Genomic DNA, 18031 nt, shown 5'->3' on the forward strand with positions numbered 1-18031 from the left:
TTCTCTCATTCTCCTGAGTAGCTGGGACTACAGGTACACACCACCACACCTGGCAAATTTTTAAATTTTTAGTGGAGATGGATCTCACTACTTTTCCTAGGCTAGTCTTAAACTCCTGGGCTTAAGTGGTCCTCCTACTTTGGCCTTCCAAAATGCTTGGATTACAGACGTGAGCCACTGTGTCCTGCCAAATTGCCTCTTATAGACCTTGCAGTTTCCACCTGAACACTTCTAGAGGCAGTGAGGTCAGGACAGGAATTCACCAAGTACCGAGTACATGACTGGACCTCTCTCTGGTCAGTAGTGTTTCTTCTTAGGAGGTGCCATGAGTAATCTCCATGCCTGGAGTCCTCCTCCCTTAGGCTTATGGTAGAACATAGGCTATCTCAGATCTTTCCTGCAGCTTGCCCCAGACGTTTTTAAGAACAGAATCACAGGCCTGCACTGGCACTAAGTAAAGAGAGACTATTATGGCTCTTGATTTGGGCTGTTTCCTATTACTTCCCCACCCCCCTTCATCTTGCCTGCAAATATAGTGTCCCAGGCACTAGGTTCGAGTACTTTAGAAGTTCTCATTCTCCCTCCCAACAACCCTAGGAGGTGAATATTACCTTTACTGATGAAGAAATCAAAGCTCAAGAGGTGGAGTAACCAAACACACAGCTAGGAAGGGGCAGAGCCAGGATTCAAACCCAATCTGTTGACTCCAGGATGAAGCTCTTTCCCCTAAATTTATATAAAACAAAGCAGCCCTTTCCACCTTACTGTGGGCCTCTCAAATAAATATCATAAGATTCTGCCAAACAATTTGCTGAAATCCAGGTATGTTGTCTACTACATTTCTCCAGTAAGTCAGATTCCTAACCCTATTTAAAATGGACTAAGGCCAGACATGGTGGCCCACACTTGTAATCTCAGCACTTTGGGAAGCCAAGGCTTGTGGATCATTTGAGCCCAGGAGTCCGAGACCAGCCTTGGCAACATGGTGAAACCCCGTCTCAAACAATATAAAACTTAGCCAGTCTCATAACTAGGTCTCTAAATAAATAAATAAAAATTTAAAAATAAAATTTAAAATGGAGGAAATTCAGCTTGGTATACTCTAACTTAGTAAACCCGTGTTAGTTACCACTGATCACGTCTATCCTTTCAAAGTGCTCACAAATTGCCACCAAAATTGGCATGGATTCTTTGAGTCTCCACAATATCTCTAAAAGCACCCCTAAGGGTTCAGCTATTTTACTTGCAAGAGTCTAAGCCGTAATTTTTCTAAAGATTAACAAAAGAAGGCCTTTATTAGTGAACATTTCAAACATACAAAGATTTTCACATTGGGAGGCCGAGGCAGGCGGATCACTTGAGCTCAGGAGTTTGAGATCACCTGGCAACATAGGGAGACCTCATCTCTACTTAAGTTAGCCAGATGTGATGGTGAGTGCCTGTAGTCCTAGCTACTTGGAAGGCTAAGGTGGGAGGATTACTCGAGCCCAGGAAGTTGAGGCTGCTGTGAGCCATGTTCGTGCCACCGCGCTCCATCCAGGCTGGGTGACAGACAGACGCTGTCTCAAAAAAAGAAGAGTGGAGAGAATAGTATAATGAGCTCCCATGTGCCCCTCTGTCAGATTCAACAATTCCTAATGCATGTTAGCCTGGAGATTTTAAACTAACTCAAAATAGCTTGTCATTTGCTAGAGCCTCATCTATCTGGGCTTAAGAAACCTCTTTGTTAGGCTGGGCACAGTGACTCACACCTATAATCCCAGCACTTTGGGAGGCCAAGGCGGGTGGATCGCTTGAGGTCAGGAGTTCGAGACCAGCCTGGCCAACATGGTGAAACCCTGTCCCTACTAAAAGTATAAAAATTAGCTGGATGTGGTGGTGGGCAACTGTAGTCCCAGCTACTAGGGAGGCTGAGGCAGGAGAATCATTTGAATCTGGCAGGTGGAGGTTGCAGTGAGCTGAGATCATGCCACTGCGCTCCAGCCTGGAAAACAGAGTGAGACTCCATCTCAAAAAAAAAAAACAACAAACTTCTTCATTGCATGTTTCACTAATTTTCATCCTAATGATCATCTATTTCTACACCCAGCCCTAGCACAATGCGTAGCCCAGAGCGGATGCACCACAAATTTATTCCATTCATTTACCGATAAATAGTGAGAGCCCACTCCATTAAACAACACCACTGCTTGCAGACAAAACTCCAACAGATATATATCAGTCGGTAATAAGTGCTACAGAGAAAAATTAAGTAGGTAAGGGATTAGACAGTGACAAGGATTTTCTATATATCAGTCAAAGCAGGACTCTCTGATGAAGTAACAATTAAACAATGACTTGAAAAAGTGAGGGAGTGAGTCATGGGGAATATCTGGAGAAAGAGCGTTCCAGGTGGAGGGAACAGTAGGGCCAAGCTCTGATACAAGTGTTTGGCATATTTGAGGAACAGCAAGAAGGTTAGTAGGTGGAATAAAGTAATAACTTTGGGTTTTGTTCTGATCAAGATGGAAAGCTGTGAGAGAGTTCTGAGCAGTGGAGTGAAAATTGCATAATGTATCTTTTTTTTTTTTTTGAGAGATGCTCTCACTCTGTTACTCAGAGTGGTGTGCAGTGGCGTGGTCATAGCTCACTGCAACCTCAAACTCCTGGGCTCAAGCAATCCTCCCACCTTAGCCTCCTGAGTAGCTAGGACTACAGGTGCCTGCCACCAGGCCCAGCTAATTTTTGCATTTTTTTGTAGAGACGAGTTTCACCATGTTGCCCAGGCTGGTCTCAAACTCCTGCGCTCAAGTGATCTGCCCACATTGACCTCTCAATGTGAGATCCATTGCCCAGCCTAGTTTTTTTAGCTTTTAGATTTTTTTTTTTTTTTGGAGACAGGGTCTTGCTGTGTTGTCCAGGCTAGGGTATGACGTGTCTTAAAAGGATCCATTTGGGCTTCATGCCTGTAATCCCAGCACTCTGAGAGGCCGAGGCAGGTGGATTGCTTGAGCCCATGAGTTTGAGACCAGCCTGGGTAACATGGTAAAATCCCTTCTCTACAAAAAATGCAAAGATTAGCTGGGTGTGGTGGCATGCATCTGTATTCCCAGCTACTCAGGAGTCTGAGGTCAGAGAATTGCATGAGCCCAGGAGGTGAAGATTGCAGTGAGCCTAAATTGCACCACTGTACTCCAGCCTGGGCAACAGAGCAAGACCGTCTTGAACAAACAAATAAGGATCCATTTAGCTGCTGTGTAAAGACCATCGAATGCAAGGACCTAGGAGGAAGGAGGGAGATCAGTAGTCCAATAGACAGTGGCTGAGGCTTGGGTGCTAGTGGATGATAAAGGTGGTGGGAGGTAATCGCAATTCTAGATAGGTTTAAAGATAGAATTAACAAGACTTGCTGAGGATTAGATGTAGGATGTGAGAAAAGAGGGGGTTTTGGCATAAAAAAGAATGGAATTGTCCTTTAGTGATGTGGGGCACACCGAGAGAGGAGCAGATTTATAGGGGGTATCAATAATTTTTCCTTTTACTTATTTTTTTAAATTATTATTATTTTTTGAGACAGAGTCTCACTCTGTTGCCCAGGCTGGAGTGTGGTGGTGTGATCTCGGCTCACTGCAACCTCCGCTTTCCAGTTTCAAGCAATTCTCCTGCCTCAGCCTCCCAAGTAGCTGGGATTACAGGTGCCCACCACCACGCCCAGCTAATTTTTATATTTTTAGTAGAGACGGGGGTTTCACCATGTTGGTCAGGCTGGTCTTGAACTCCTGACCTCGTGATCTGCCCACCTCAGCCTCTCAAAGTGCTGGGATTACAGGCATGAGCCACTGTACCCAGCCTATTTGTTTTTTTTTGAGACAGAGTCTCACTCTGTTACCCAGGCTAGAGTGCAGTGGCACAATCTCGGCTCACTGCAACCTCTGCCTCCCAGGTTCAAGCGATTCTCCTGCCTCACCCTCCTGAGTAGCTAGGATTACAGGCTCCTTCTCAATGGGAGCCCTGGGGCTGAGTGGCTCTGCTCATTCACTTGTCTTCCAACCAGTGAGCCCTCAACAAAGGTAAATACCCATGGCTCCAATAACCACAACTTTTGTTGTTCCTAGTATTTTTTTCTATTTGGTGGCGGGGTGGGGAGGAATGCCCATTGTAGCTCATTCTATGTTTTGTTCTTTCTCATATCATTATGTGCGTAGAAAATTCACATATTTTTCTTGGTTGTGGACATCTGTTTCCAGTTTTTATAAACTCTACTAAACTCTGAGCTCACTAGGTAATAACCTGTTTCCTCAGGTGCTTAGCCTTTTATTTCACATGAGAAGCTATAGAAAATGTGTTTAGCTTTGGAGGGTTTCTATACCACCACCACTACATTTATTTATTTATTATTTATTTATTTATTATTTTTGAGACACAGTCTCGCACTCTTGCCCAGGCTGGAGTGCGGTGGTGCCATCTCGGCTCACTGAAACCTGTGCCTACCAGGTTCAAGCGATTCTTCTGCCTTAGCCTCCCGAGTAGATGAGATTACAGGTGCCCACCACCATGCCTGGCTAATTTTTTTTTTTTTTTTTTTTTTTGAGATGGAGGCTCGCACTATCGTCCAGGCTGGAGTGCAATGGTACAATCTTGGCTCACTGCAACTCCGCCTCCTGGGTTCAAGTGATTCTCCTGCCTCAGCCGCCCGAGTAGCTGGGACTACAGGCGTGTGCCACCGTGCCTGGCTAATTTTTTTTGTATTTTTAGTAGAGACAGGTTTCACCGTGTTAGCCAGCATGGTCTCGATCTCCTTACCTTGTGATCCATCCACCTCGGCCTCTCAAAGTGCTGGGATTACATGTGTGAGCCACTGCACCTGGCCTCACCATCACTACGTCTGAATGGAAGAAGTGTCATATCAAAGAACATGAGGTTTAGAGTGACACTGACTTGGGTTTGATTCCCAGCTCCCTAAATTCCATGACTTGGCCTCTGAACCTATATATAGTCTCATCTGTAAGTGCAGAAAATGCCTCTAAAATGTTGTTTGAAGGTTGAGGTGGGAGGATCACTTGAGCCTCGGACATCAAGGCGGCAGTGAGCTGTGATTGTGCCACTACACTCCAGCCTGGGCAACAGAGGGAGACCCTGTCTCAAAAAACAAAACAAAAAACAGCCGAGTGCAGTGGCTCACACCTGTAATCCCAGCACTTTGGGAGGCCAAGGTGGGTGGGTTACCTGAGTTCCAGGAGTTTGAGACCAGCCCAGCCAACATGGTGAAACCCCATCTCTACTAAAAATACAAAACATCAGCCAGGTGCTAGATGCGGTGGCTCACGCCTGTAATCCTAGCACTTTGGGAGGCCGAGGTGGGCAGATCATGAGGTCAGGAGTTTGAGACCAGCCTGATCAACATGGTGAAACCCCGTCTCTACTAAAAATACAAAAATTAGTCCGGCGTGATAGCACGCGCCTGTAATCCCAGCTACTCAAGAGGCTGAGGCAGGAGAATCGCTTGAACCCAGAGGCGGAGGTTGCAGTGAGCTGAGATCATGCCACTGCACTCCAGCCTGGTGACAGAACGAGACTCCGTCTAAAAACAACAAACAAACAAACAAAAACATTAGCCAGTTGTGGTGGTACACGCCTGTAATCCCAGCTTCTTGGGAGGCTGAAGCACAAAAATTGCTTGAACCCAAGAGGCAGGGGTTGCAGTGAGCCAAGATTGCACCACTGCACTCTAGCCTGAGTGACAGAGTGAGACTCTGTCTCAGAAAAACAAAACAAAACACAAAAAACACAAAATCCCCCTCCTCACATTAAATAAAAATAAAATGTTTGAGCAAGGCACTCAATACTGACACATACAGGTGCTCTAGCAATGCCAGTTCTCTATGTTAGGGTCTTAGGTCATGGAACCGTCTCTGCCTTTCCTCCTGGCTTTATCTGCCATCCTGGATTTCTGATGGGAGATGTCCATTAAGACCAGCATTTCCCTCCAGACTATGCTATTACTTTCCCCCAAGGTTTGGTTACTTCCACATCACCAAGCCATTCTTCTTTGTTTGTCAGAATTAAGGCTTACTTATTAGTTCCTCTTGCAGCTTCCTTTGCTTTCTGAGAGACAATATTGTCCACAATACAAATCACGCATATGAGCTGGTCTTCTGTTTTTTAAATATATTTTTGAAATCTTTTAAAAAATAGAGACGGGGTCTCACTATGTTGCCCAGGCTGATCTCAAACTCCTGGCCTCAAGTGATCCTCCTGCTCTAACCTCCCAAAGTACTGGGATTACAGGTGTGAGCCACCACACCTGGCCTCAGCTACTTTTTAATAACAGAATGCAACTTCCAGCAATGTTTTTCTTTGCTTCCCAGCAGGGAGAGGGCCAGTTTGCAATTGCTCCAGCTTTTTTTTTTTTTTTTTTTTTGAGACAGAGTCTTGCTCAGTTGCCAGGCTGGAAGTACAGTGGCACCATCATAGCTCACTGCAGCTTTGACCTCCCAGGCTCAAGCAGTCCTCCTGCCTCAGCCTCCCAAGTAGCTGGGCCACAGGTGCATGGTCTTGAACTCCTGGGCAAGCAATCCTCCTGCCTCAGCCTCCCAAAGTGCTAGGATTACAGGCATGAGCCACTGCACCCCACTCTACTCCTGTTCCCACTTGTTTCCTAATTTTTGAGATTGGTTTTATAAGGGACATTAGAGCTGTCCTGTTTCTTTGTTCATAGGGTGGCCTTCAGACTTATTTGCAGCAGTCAACACTATTTCTCCCATAGGGAAACACATGGAAGCTTCTAAAGGCAGAGCTCGTGGGGCTCAGATGGGAGAACAGAGACACCATACTTGAAGCCAAATGCCCCAGCATCTAGCTGGCTGTAGATGCAGGCTTTTCTGCACACACACAGGGCTTTCTGCCCCTCCTAATTTTTCCAGGGGCAGGGTTGGGCAAGGCTTCTGGTTAGTATGCAAATCAGGCATGGCCTGGACTTGAGGAAGAAGGAAGAGGGAGAAATTAGCCTAAGAGCTTCCGGTTTCATATCAGTATTTTTCCACATCAGGTTGTTCCCACTTCTGAGGTGCCTTTTTCTTTTTTTTTTTTTTTTTTTTTTTGAGACGGAGTCTTGCTCTGCCACCCAGGCTGGAGTGCAGTGGCCGGATCTCAGCTCACTGCAAGCTCCGCCTCCGGGTTTACGCCATTCTCCTGCCTCAGCCTCCCGAGTCGCTGGGACTACAGGCGCCCGCCTCGTCGCCCGGCTAGTTTTTTTTTTTGTATTTTTAAGTAGAGACAGGGTTTCACCGTATTAGCCAGGATGGTTTCGATCTCCTGACCTCGTGATCCGCCCGTCTCGGCCTCCCAAAGTGCTGGGATTACAGGCTTGAGCCACCGCGCCCGGCCCTGAGGTGCCTTTTTCTACACTGAGGGAGGCGCTGCACAGGTCCAAATGCCCAGCCATGCGGATGTGCTGAGCAAAGGGAAGCCTGGTGCTGGAGAATCATACTGCCAGCTGGGCCCCAGTGCAGGGGGTGAGTGCCCTTAACTCTCTGTAATGGAGGCCAGCTGGAAGTACAACAGGGCCACACTGTTCTCTGTGCCCCAGGGAAGGGAAGGCACCATTGTGGAGGAAGAAGCCAAGATGATGTGGATGCTTCACTTGGGAAAGCTTAATACCCAGAATTTTGTTTCCCACCATGGGAGGGGAAAACACATTCAAAGTGTTTCTATTTTCTCACTCAAAAACAATCACCACAGAAGACTTCTGTGACCAAACGTGTGTGTGGGGGTTGGCAAGCAATCAGCTCTATAGTGGACACCAGCTGGGTGGCCTCCAATTCAATTCTGACGCTAATTGGAAATAGTGCCAGGTCCCATAGGTTGAGGGCTCATTCCCCAAGACTGTACTCTACTTCTTTAAAAAAATGCCTTTTTTTTTTTTTTTTAAATAGAAACAGGGTCTCGCTATGTTGCACAGGCTGGTCTTGAACTCTTGGTCTCAAGGGATCCTTCTGCCTCGCCTCTGAAAGTGCTGGGATTACAGGCATGTGCCATGGTGCCTGGTCATTGCTTCCACTTCTGATGCCAATTGTTAAGTCCCAGGTAGTTTTTCCTGTATTTCTTACTGACCAGCTATAAATTGGGCTCCGCATGACCCCCTTCTTGCATTTGGGTTCAACTAGTTTGCTAGAGCAGCTCACAGAACTCAAGGAAACACACTTACCGGTTTACTACAGGGAATATTATAAAGGATACAAATAACCAGCCATGAAGACATACATAGGGTGAGGTCTGAAAAGGTCCAGAGCCTGGGAGTGATGTCCACATGGAGCTGTGGTGCGCCACCCTCTGGGCACAGGATGCACTCTTGTTTACCTTCCTGTAAGCCTCCACATATTCAGCTATCTGGAAGCTCTCCAAACCCTGCCCTTCTGGGTTTTTAGGGAAGCTTCATTACATAGGCACGGTTGATTAAACCACTGGACACTGGTGATCAACTTAACCTTCAGTACCTCTTCCCTCCCTGGAGGTTGGGGGCTGAGGCTGAAAGTTCCAACCCTTTAATTCTGCTTTGGTGACCAGCCCCCATCCAGAAGCTACATAGGGCTGCCAGCTGTCAGTCAATCATATATCAAAGCACATCACTTTGGAGATTTTAAGGATTTTAAGAGTTATGCCAGGAAATGGGGTGAAGACCAAATATCTGTTTCACAGTATCACACACCCATAGCACCTCCACCCTGCAGGGGCCACACAGCCTGCCCATATACACTCCCACCTGTATTACCCTGATGCCAAGGGAAAGGAGGGGAGGGGATCCTGTAATCATGCTGCAGTGAGTGAGGTTTGAGGTTTGTGGGGCCGGGAAAAGTTACCTCTCTTCAGTTTGGGGTCAAAATGAATGCCCTGAGCCCCAAACCCATGACTGCAGCTGTGGGCAAGATATCCTTCCCAGGGCCGGGTGCAGTGGCTCATGCCTGTAATCCCAGCTCTTTGGAAGGCTGAGGCAAGAAGATCATTTCAGCCCAGGAGTTTAAGACCAGTCTGGGCAACATGGTGAGGCCCCGTCTTTACAAAAAATACACAAAAAACTAGCCAAGTGTAGGGGTGCACACCTTAGTCTCAGATACTTGGGAGGCTGATGTGAGAGGGTTGCTTGAACCCAAGAGTTTGAGGCTGCAGTGAGCTATGATTGTGCCACTGCATTCCAGCCTGGATGACAGAGAGGGGCTCAAGTACAGTGGCACAATCTCACTGCAGCCTCGAACTCTTGGGCTCATCTGAAACCCCAAGGGCTGTTTTGCGCTCTTGGATGGTGAGACGCGTCTGAGAAGACTTATGAATAACTACACCTCAGCCCTCACTCCTCTTCCCTCTCACCCAGGACAGGTTGTCTCATGTGTCTCCCTTGGAACAGTTAGGGAAGATGACAATTGTCCGAGCCACTGCCCAAGCCCCCAGGCACACCTGTGATGACAAGGGTGCACCCTGTGGCAGGGCAGGGGTCAGCAGCGGTGAAGGAATCCTGACCCCAGGCCTAGCATCTGGCGGGGTGGGGGAGGGGGGTGGTGGTGGTAGGTAGGCTCAGCCTCTGCTCACACCAAGCCCAAGCCCTGCACACCTGATAACATAGTGCCCTGACCCACGAGCTCAAGAAGGAAACCGGAGGGAGAGACAATGATGCTGGTACTAAGACATTTATTATATCATAAAAAGTCCATTGTTGTTCTGTTTTTCCATATGTACATGCTCCTGTGGGCAGTCCCCCACCCAGCCCCTACCTGCCTACCCTCCATGGTGCCAGTCAACTCTCCAAATTGACCAACTAATTAGTAAAAGAGGAAGAACTGGAGGAGGTGGCCCAGGGCTAATGGGAGTGGAAAACAAAGTGCAGAGTGGTTGGGCTTAGTTTTCAATGCCTGACCGTGGGCAGGCACTGCAGGGCCAGCACACAGATGCCTCCCCAGAGCTGCCAGGCTGGAGGCAGAGGCTGCAGATGACAGCTGAGTGCACTTCCAGGCTGAACCCCTAGGAATGGAGCACAGAGGAGGAAAAAGGTCCCACAGCTGATTGGGGGTCTTAGCTGGGGCTATCAACATTCTCTTTTTCAGGTCCCCATCCAAGTGGCAGCAACAGCAGCTCTGACTTGGCCTGAAGAGCTCGTGGCCCGCAGGACAGCCAGAAGTGGGGTTAAGGAAAGCCTGGTGGGAAGCACTGGTCCTGATCTCTGAGTGACCTGCCTTAGTTGACCTCAGAGGTGGGTATGGGATCTGTGGGGCGGGGTGCGGCCAGGAGGGGCACTGGTGAGGTGGCCTCGATGAGCGCAGGGTTGAGGATGATGGGCAGAGTCATGGGTGGCACGCCCACCTGCAGTGGGGAGGCCAGGGGCTGCAGGATCAGTGGGGGCTGAGCCAGGGGTGGAGGCCCATCGGGGGTGGGGCTCAGCCTGCTGGGGCTTGAGGCCACTGGTGATCCTGGGGAGCTGCTGCTGGCGGCTCGGGGGCCCTCGGGCTTCTCAAAGTCTGTAGGGAAAGCAAGGTGGCTACAGTCAGATTCCCTTGTTGGCACAAGACAACTCTCACATTGCCCAGCTGGCTGCTTATAGAATCTTTGTTCCTCCTTGTTCCTGTAAGCAACACGCCCCGCCCTCCACCAGCCTAAAAAGTTGGGAGTCTCCCCTCAAAACTCATTTCAATGTTCAGCTACCTTATATCTACCTTCTACCACCTTTGCCAGGCTACTTTTTTTTTTTTTTTGTGCAACAGGGTCTCACTCTGTCACCCAGGCTGGAGTGCAGTGGCACGATCTCAGCTCACTGCAACCTCTGCCTCCCAGGTTCAAGCGATCCTTCCACCTCAGCCTCCCCAGTAGCTGGGATTATAGGGGTGCACCACCACGCCCAGCTAAGTTTTGTATTTTTTTGGTACAGGCGGGGTTTCACCATGTTGGCCAGGCTGGTTTCAAACTCCTGACCTCAGGTGATCTGCCCTCCTCAGCCTCCCAAAGTGTTGAGATTACAGGTATGAGCCACTGCGCCTGGCCACCAGGTTACTCTCTATTAGAATCCCTGAAAGGAAACCTCTGAAAATTCATTCCAAGTCCCTGATCCAGCTTTCTCTTCCCAAGCCTGAAGACTGCATAGTTCTCATAGCTTATGGTCCTGCCATTTGTCATGGGAAGAGCGGCAACAGGACTCTCTAGTGGCCTCCTTCCCTCGGCTCACAGCCCCTGCTCAGCAGCATTCCCATGCCCCCTTGGGCCTCCTCTTAGGCCCCCTGCTTGCTACTCAGTGCCTATCAGGCTAGCCCAGAGAGACTCACCACAGGCCCCCAGCTCAGATGGAATCTCTGGGGGAGGTGGATGTCCAGGTGTCCTGGTGTCACCAGCAGCAGAAGTCAGGTGGGCTGAGGTAAGAGGCTTTGGGCCATGAGGCTCCATGGGCATGGGGTCTGGAGATGGTAGAGAATCGAAATGGCACTTCTTAGTGCTTTCTTTCCAGCAGAGCCCTGGCTACCCAAAATAGCCTTTCTACCCACCCAGGGCACAGACAATAAATTCAGCTTTGGAGACTCTTTGTTTTTTTTGAAACGGAATCTCGTTCTGTCGCTCAGGCTGTGATCTCAGCTCACTGAAACCTCCACTTCCCGGGTCCAAGCGATTCTCCTGTTTCAGCTTCCTGAGTAGCTGGGACTACAGTCACCCACCATCACACCTGGCTAATTTTTGTATTTTTCATAGACATGGGGTTTCACTATGTTGGTCAGGCTGGTCTCGAATTCCTGCCCTCAGGTGATCCACCCACCTCGGCCTCCCAAAGTGCTGAGATTACAGGTGTGAGCTATTGCGCCCAGGCAGGGGACTCTTTTTGATAAAGCTGGGCTGAGCCCCCTACCCTGGATGACGGTCTGCTTGAAGAGTTCATCTCGTAGGTGAGGCAGAAAACAGTCAATGCGCTCCCAGGTGATCTCCCAGAGGGCAGAGGGGCCACCTCCCCGTGCATCTGCACTGTGGAAAATCTCCGCTGTGTCCATCACCAGAAGCATGTTCTTCAGAGACTCAGGGATCGCCTCTGACTGCAGGTGGCAGTGGGACCATAAGAATAGGAAAGAGGGCATGGGGGAGTATGGTAAAGGGAGGTAGCTACCAAGGGGGAAAGGGCAAGTCCTTCCAGCAGGTGGGACAGGAGGCAGGCAGCCGAGCTGAGGTGGAACATACCAGTAAGTCGCTGGAGCCTGCGTGCATGTACTTGTCCATGAAGTCCAAGATGGTGAGCCAGAGGGCCGCAAAGGTAGAGAGCGACAGCAGTGGAGACAGGTGCTGCAGGAAGACCTACGGCCCACCAGCCCCCTTCAGCTGAGGGGACTGTAGGAGCCTCTGGACCCCTCTCTGAGGCTGGGTGGCTAAGCCTGTCCTATCTTGTATGAGAATCTTAGATCAGAGATACAGGAATCTCTGATCTAAGATTCAGAATCCTCTCGGGTCCCCAGGTCCGGCTTAGTGTCCATAGCTGGGGGGTTGTGAGCACCTACAATGAATCTTAGGTCCTGCCAGAAGCCCTGGTTTCCCACCTTGCGAAAAGGCAGGTATGGGAGAGAGGGTGGGTGTAGGGTGGTGAGCAGTACCTTAGAGAGCAGTGTGGAAGCCCTCATCCGGGTCTCCTCCATCCCGCCCACATCTGCAGGGCTGATGTTCTCCAAGAGCTTGGTAAGTAGAGGAAACAGCACCTGGTGGGGGTAAATGTGCAATGTCTCCCTATGAGGGTCAGCTAGGCAGCCTTGCCCCAAGGAAGCCAGGAACTGGATGGGCACAGAGCAGAAGGGAAGGTATGATGCAGGCTGAAGACTCACATTAGGGGCTCTTCAGGCTGCCTGGCTTTCCTTTTCTTAGGATTTGAACTTTATCTTAAGACCAGTAGGAAGTCCCACCTTGTTAAAACAGGACTCCCATTCCAGGGCATCTAGCTTTTGCAGATCATGTACAAGTAGTGCTCGCTGCAGATAGGTCAGTGCCTGCATCCGTACCTGGCGCCGGGCATCGCAGCACAGGCAGGCAATACCTGAGAGCAAGAGCAGGGTCAGGATCCTTCAGGCATCTTGATCCTGATGCTCCCCAAACTCCCTACCTCTGCCCCTCCTGGTTTACCCTGCAGTAAAGGGCACCAGCAGTGGGCCCAGAGGGTGCGAGAATCAGCTTCGATCTTCTGGCCATCTGTCTCCAGGTGGCGTTGCTCCTCTGCCCATGAGCTGTAGATAGAGGCTGCCCGCGTGTGCAGGGTGTGCATCAGGTCTAGCAACTAGGATCACAGGAGGGGGACATGAGTGGGGTTAGGTCTGGTGGATCCCTTTCCCCCTTCCCACTCACTGACCCTGACTGAGTCCTCAAGGTGTCCCTAGCACCAATCATGCCATACCTCACCCGCTTGCTACTCTTTCCCTTGACTTGACTTCCTGGTTGTTCCAGTCCTTGCAAAGGACTCTCCAAGTCAGAGATTACTCATGAGAGAGAAAGACTTAGGAGGTGTGTGGACTGAGTATTTCATAATCCTGATTCACAGTGAGAAAGATACTTTCTTTTCAATTCTATTTCACACCTGCTGATAACAGAGACAGCCTCATGTTGTTAATTTATTTTTTGAGGCAGGGTCTCACTCTGTCACCCAGGCTGGAGTGCAGTGGCACAATCACGGCTCACTGCAGCCTCGAACCCCCGGGCTCAGGTGATCCTCCCACCTCAGCCTTGCCAGTAGCTGGAACTATAGCTGTGCGCTGCCACGGCCAGCTAACTTTTTGTATTTTTGTAGAGATGGGGTTTTGCCATGTTGCCCAGGCTGATCTTGAACTCCTGGGCTCAAGCAATAGTCCTCCCAAAGTTTTGGGATTACAGGTATGATTATACCATGCCCGGCCCAATTTTATTTCTTATTTTTTGATACAGGGTCTTGCTCTGTGCAAGGCTGGAGTGCATGACACCGTCATGGTTCACTGCCTCCTAGATCTCCTAGGCTCAAGAAATCCTCCCACCTACTCAGCTACTCAGCCTCCCCAGTAGCTGAGACTACAATGTGTGCCACCATGCCCAGATAATTTTTGCATTTTTATTTTTGTAGAGACAGGGTCTCACAATTTTTCCCAGGCTGGTCTTGAACTCCTGGCCTCAACTGATCCTCCTGCCTCAGCCTCCCAAAGTGCTGGAATAACAGGTGTGAGCCACTGTACCTGGCTGTTAATTTCATTTTTAAAACAGAAAACCTCAGGCTCAGAGGCTTTGATGGGCAATAGTGTCTGGCCAGATTTAATACATTTTTACTTTTATCATTTTTCTTTTCTTTTCTTTTTTTTTTGAGACGGAGTCTTGCTCTGTTGCCCAGGCTGGAGTGCAGTGGTGCAATCTCGGCTCACTGAAAGCTCCGCCTCCCGGGTTCACGCCATTCTCCTGCCTCGGCCTCCCGAGTAGCTGAGACTATAGGCGCCCGCCACCACGCCTGGTTAATTGTTTTGTATTGTTAGTAGAGACGGCGTTTCACCGTGTTAGCCAGGATGGTGTCGATCTCCTGACCTCATGATCTGCCCACCTCGGCCTCCCAAAGTGCTGGGATTACAGGCGTGAGCCACTGTGCCCGGCCACTTTTGTCATGTTTTTATGGTTATTCTATTTAAGGCAATTGGTTCTCCATCAATTTAGTGATATATACTCTGCTCACAGAATTAATTTTATATGCCTTTGAATAGATACAGGGTAACTCTGGAAGGACAGACAAGAAACTGGTGACAGTGGTTGCTTCTAGTGAGGGGAACTCAGCAGCTGGGGACAAGAATGGATTGGAAACTTACTTTTACCAGTTTACCCTTTTGTACATTTTGAATCTACTTACAAAGTAAGTAAACCTTAGTTTAAAAATAAATTTAAAGGCCAGGTGCGGTGGTTCACACCTGTAATCCCAGCACTTTGGGAGGGCAAGGCAGGTGGATCGTGAGGTCAGGAGATCAAGACCATCCTGGCCAACATGGTGAAACCCCATTTCTACTAAAAATACAAAAAATTAGCCAGGCATGGTGGCACACGCCTATAGTCCCAGCTACTCGGGAGGCTGAGGCAGGAGAATCGCTTGAACCCGGGAGGCAGAGGTTGCAGTGAGCCAAGATCACACCACTGCACTACAGCCTGGGTGATAGAGCGAGACTCCATCATAAAATAAATAAAATAAAATAAAAACAAATAAATAAATAAATTTAAGCAAATAAAGACTTACAGGTAAGGTTTTGGGTAAGGGAATATTGTTAAGATGGTGGCCCAGGGCCTGGGCTGGCACACATGGGCCCTTCCCCTCAGCCCTGGCTTTCCCTGGCTGCCCCAGCCTCCCAGTATCAGGTGCAGGGGAGGAGAGGAAGTAAAGGGTGCCATACTTACGTCCTGACTGACCTGTAAAGACACCGTATGGTAGCTGGCAGGCACGCCTTCATCCTCATCATCATCACTCTGCCCGCCCCGAGAGGCATGTTGGCTGGAGGTTCGAGGCCGACGAAGCATTGATCCCTCTTTGGATTTCTTCTTGAAGCGGTTCCCTTTGCTGTCATATTTGTGACTCTTGCCACGTTTCTCCTGGGACTTGCATCCTGAGCAGAGCCAGATTCAGGTCACATTTCCGTGTCTATATAGGCATAGATACCCTGCCTTTTCTCCCCTCTCGGCCTCTCCCCTGCATAATCGCATGGCTCTTCCCCAGCTGCCCCCTCATCAGCTGACCCACCGCCATTCAGACTGGCCTCCACAAAGATCCGGAGAGTCTTGACACAGAGCTCAAAGTTGTCAGGTGTGATGTGGGCAGCATCACGGACGATGAAGGACAGCGATTCCACACACTTAAGCAGAGACTTAGTGTCGTGCGGCCCCAAATCCAGTCCCACTGTTAGGCTGTATTGATTGATCAGGGGTGAAGGGCCTGGGCGGCTGGGCCCTGGCTTGGAGTTATCAATGTCATCCTTCCCCACCTGTAAAGTACACAGAGGAGCTGGGGACCCAGGCTTGGCCCCTATGTGAATGTCCTTGCAGAGGACCAGGAATTCTTCCCACAGGTCAAGCAGGGGAGACTCAATTGCTGCCCGTATTGTCACTCACCACTAACCAACCACTGTTGACCACATCGGCATCTGTGGCTGATCGGTGTATCTTGCCCGGCCTGCCATGGTCAGTGTAGACCTCTGAGTCAGAAGTGTACCCTCGATCCAGGCTCACATCATTTTGATGGTAGGATGGGAGCTCACTGTCTGACTGGGCCCCTACAGTAGGCAGGGAGAAGGGCAGAGTCAGGGTAGGGATGGGGCACTGGGATGAGGGAAAAATCAGGCTCTCAGAAAAAAGATGCTGAGGCCTGGCCTCCCTTCTCTCTGGCATGGTTTACTTTAATTTCTGTCACCAAAGGGCCAAAGGATGGCCAGAACAGCTTCTCTGTTGACCAGATAAGGTGGCAGGCTAATCTGGGCTCCTGATGGCATCTAGTGGCAGCTATAGTACCACTCTAGGGAGTGGTGGCAAGGACAAATAGGCAATGCAGAAGGCTGTGAAGCCAGGCTTTCTACTGTCCTGAGGACTGTTTTCCCAGTTTCTGGGATTTAGTGATATATCGATTTAGTGATATAAAGTCTGCTCAGAATTCTGGGAAAACAGTCCTCAGGACAGCTCAGAAACAGAAACCGGGAAACAGTCCTCGGGACAACTCAGTCCTCAGGACAGTAGAAAGCCTGGCTTCATAGCCGTCTGCACTGCTTATTTGCCCTCATGCTATTTAACTTATGGATACTGGCCAGCAGGCATTGGAAGCTCTGGAAGCAATGGCAGAAGCCAGGGCTGTTTAATCTGCTGAACGTAGTAACCTGTGTTTTGTTTTCCTGTCCCAACTCCTGGGGTGTTAACTGTTTATCTGCCAGCCTGAGTCTCCCTGGGAAAGGGCTTACCAGCATCAGGTGCATCTGCCCTGGCTGTGGCCTGCAGTGCAGCTGGAGGTTTCACCCCTGAGCCGATGCACTCCAGCAGCGTGAAGAGTGTGGCCCAGTCATCACCTGAGTGAATGTTGGCTGCGTTGGTCTTCAGGAGTTCATGGAGCCCATACGCAACCTGGTGGCTGACTCGGGATAGCACACTGGGCTTCATCAGTAGCAAAATGCGCAGGGAGAGCAGTACCTGGAGTGGGGTTAGGGTAGGAAGTGGGGAGTGGGCACACAGCTTCCTGTCTAGTTTTCTTCCCCACCAGTCTCCTTAGGTCAGTGAAGACAGTTTGGCTAGGACCCAATTTAGGATACTGCTCTGGTCTTTTCTTTTTTTCAAATAGAAATACATTAATTATATTATTTGAGACAGGGTCTTTGTCTGTCTCCCAGGCTGGAGCACAGTAGCACAATCACACCTCACTGCAACCTGAAACTCCTGGGCTCAAGTGATCCTCTTGCCTCCGTCTCTAGAGTAGCTGGGACTACAGGTGCGTGTGACCACACCTGGCTAATTTTTTTTTCCTTTTTGGAGAGATGGGGTCTCGCTATGTTGCCCAGGCTGGCCTTGAACTCCCAGGCTCAAGTGATCTTCCTGTCTTGGCTTCCTGAAGTGCTGGGATTATAGGCATAAGCCACTGTACCCAGTCTCAAATAGAAATTTTTGTTGAGAAAATTATAGGTTAATATGCAGTTGTAAAGAAATAATACAAAAAGGTCCCTTACATACTTGCCCAGTTTATCCCAATGATAACATTATGTAAAACTATAGTATAATATCATAATCAAGATACTATCTGATCTTACTCAGATTTCCTGTTTTACTTGCATTTTTGTGTGTATTAATTCTTTTTTTTTTTTTTTTTGAGACAGAGTCTTGCTCTGTCGCCCGGGCTGTAGTGCAGTGGCCGGATCTCAGCTCACTGCAAGCTCCGCCTCCCGGTTTACGCCATTCTCCTGCCTCAGCCTCCCGAGTAGCTGGGACTACAGGCACCCGCCACCTCGCCCGGCTAGTTTTTTTTTTGTATTTTTTAGTAGAGACGGGGTTTCAGCATGTTAGCCAGGATGGTCTCGATCTCCTGACCTCG

At 49.3% G+C, this 18031-nt stretch overlaps 1 protein-coding gene across 5 annotated transcripts in view; it reads right to left on the bottom strand.

Moving 5' to 3' along the window:
* Window positions 1-9640: 9640 nt before the first annotated feature.
* Window positions 9641-18031, bottom strand: part of GBF1 (golgi brefeldin A resistant guanine nucleotide exchange factor 1) — a 142769-nt gene continuing 134378 nt past the window's right edge. For 2 of the 5 annotated variants that reach the window (XM_033184633.1, XM_033184622.1), the window contains exons 30-40: window positions 16914-17139; window positions 16078-16238; window positions 15710-15950; window positions 15370-15575; window positions 13105-13255; window positions 12888-13018; window positions 12585-12686; window positions 12178-12291; window positions 11855-12035; window positions 11283-11411; window positions 9641-10484 (exon numbers count right to left, since the gene is read on the bottom strand). In XM_033184633.1, coding sequence (XP_033040524.1) covers window positions 10204-10484; window positions 11283-11411; window positions 11855-12035; window positions 12178-12291; window positions 12585-12686; window positions 12888-13018; window positions 13105-13255; window positions 15370-15575; window positions 15710-15950; window positions 16078-16238; window positions 16914-17139 — 1923 coding nt within the window. In that variant the 3' untranslated portion in view covers window positions 9641-10203. The remainder of the gene's footprint in view (window positions 10485-11282; window positions 11412-11854; window positions 12036-12177; window positions 12292-12584; window positions 12687-12887; window positions 13019-13104; window positions 13256-15369; window positions 15576-15709; window positions 15951-16077; window positions 16239-16913; window positions 17140-18031) is intronic. The other 3 variants (XM_033184657.1, XM_033184640.1, XM_033184648.1) reach the window with 3 other exon arrangements.

The sequence above is a fragment of the Trachypithecus francoisi genome, unplaced genomic scaffold (genome assembly GCF_009764315.1).
Source record: "Trachypithecus francoisi isolate TF-2019V2 unplaced genomic scaffold, Tfra_2.0 Contig01579, whole genome shotgun sequence".
NCBI classification, from domain to species: Eukaryota; Metazoa; Chordata; class Mammalia; order Primates; family Cercopithecidae; genus Trachypithecus; species Trachypithecus francoisi.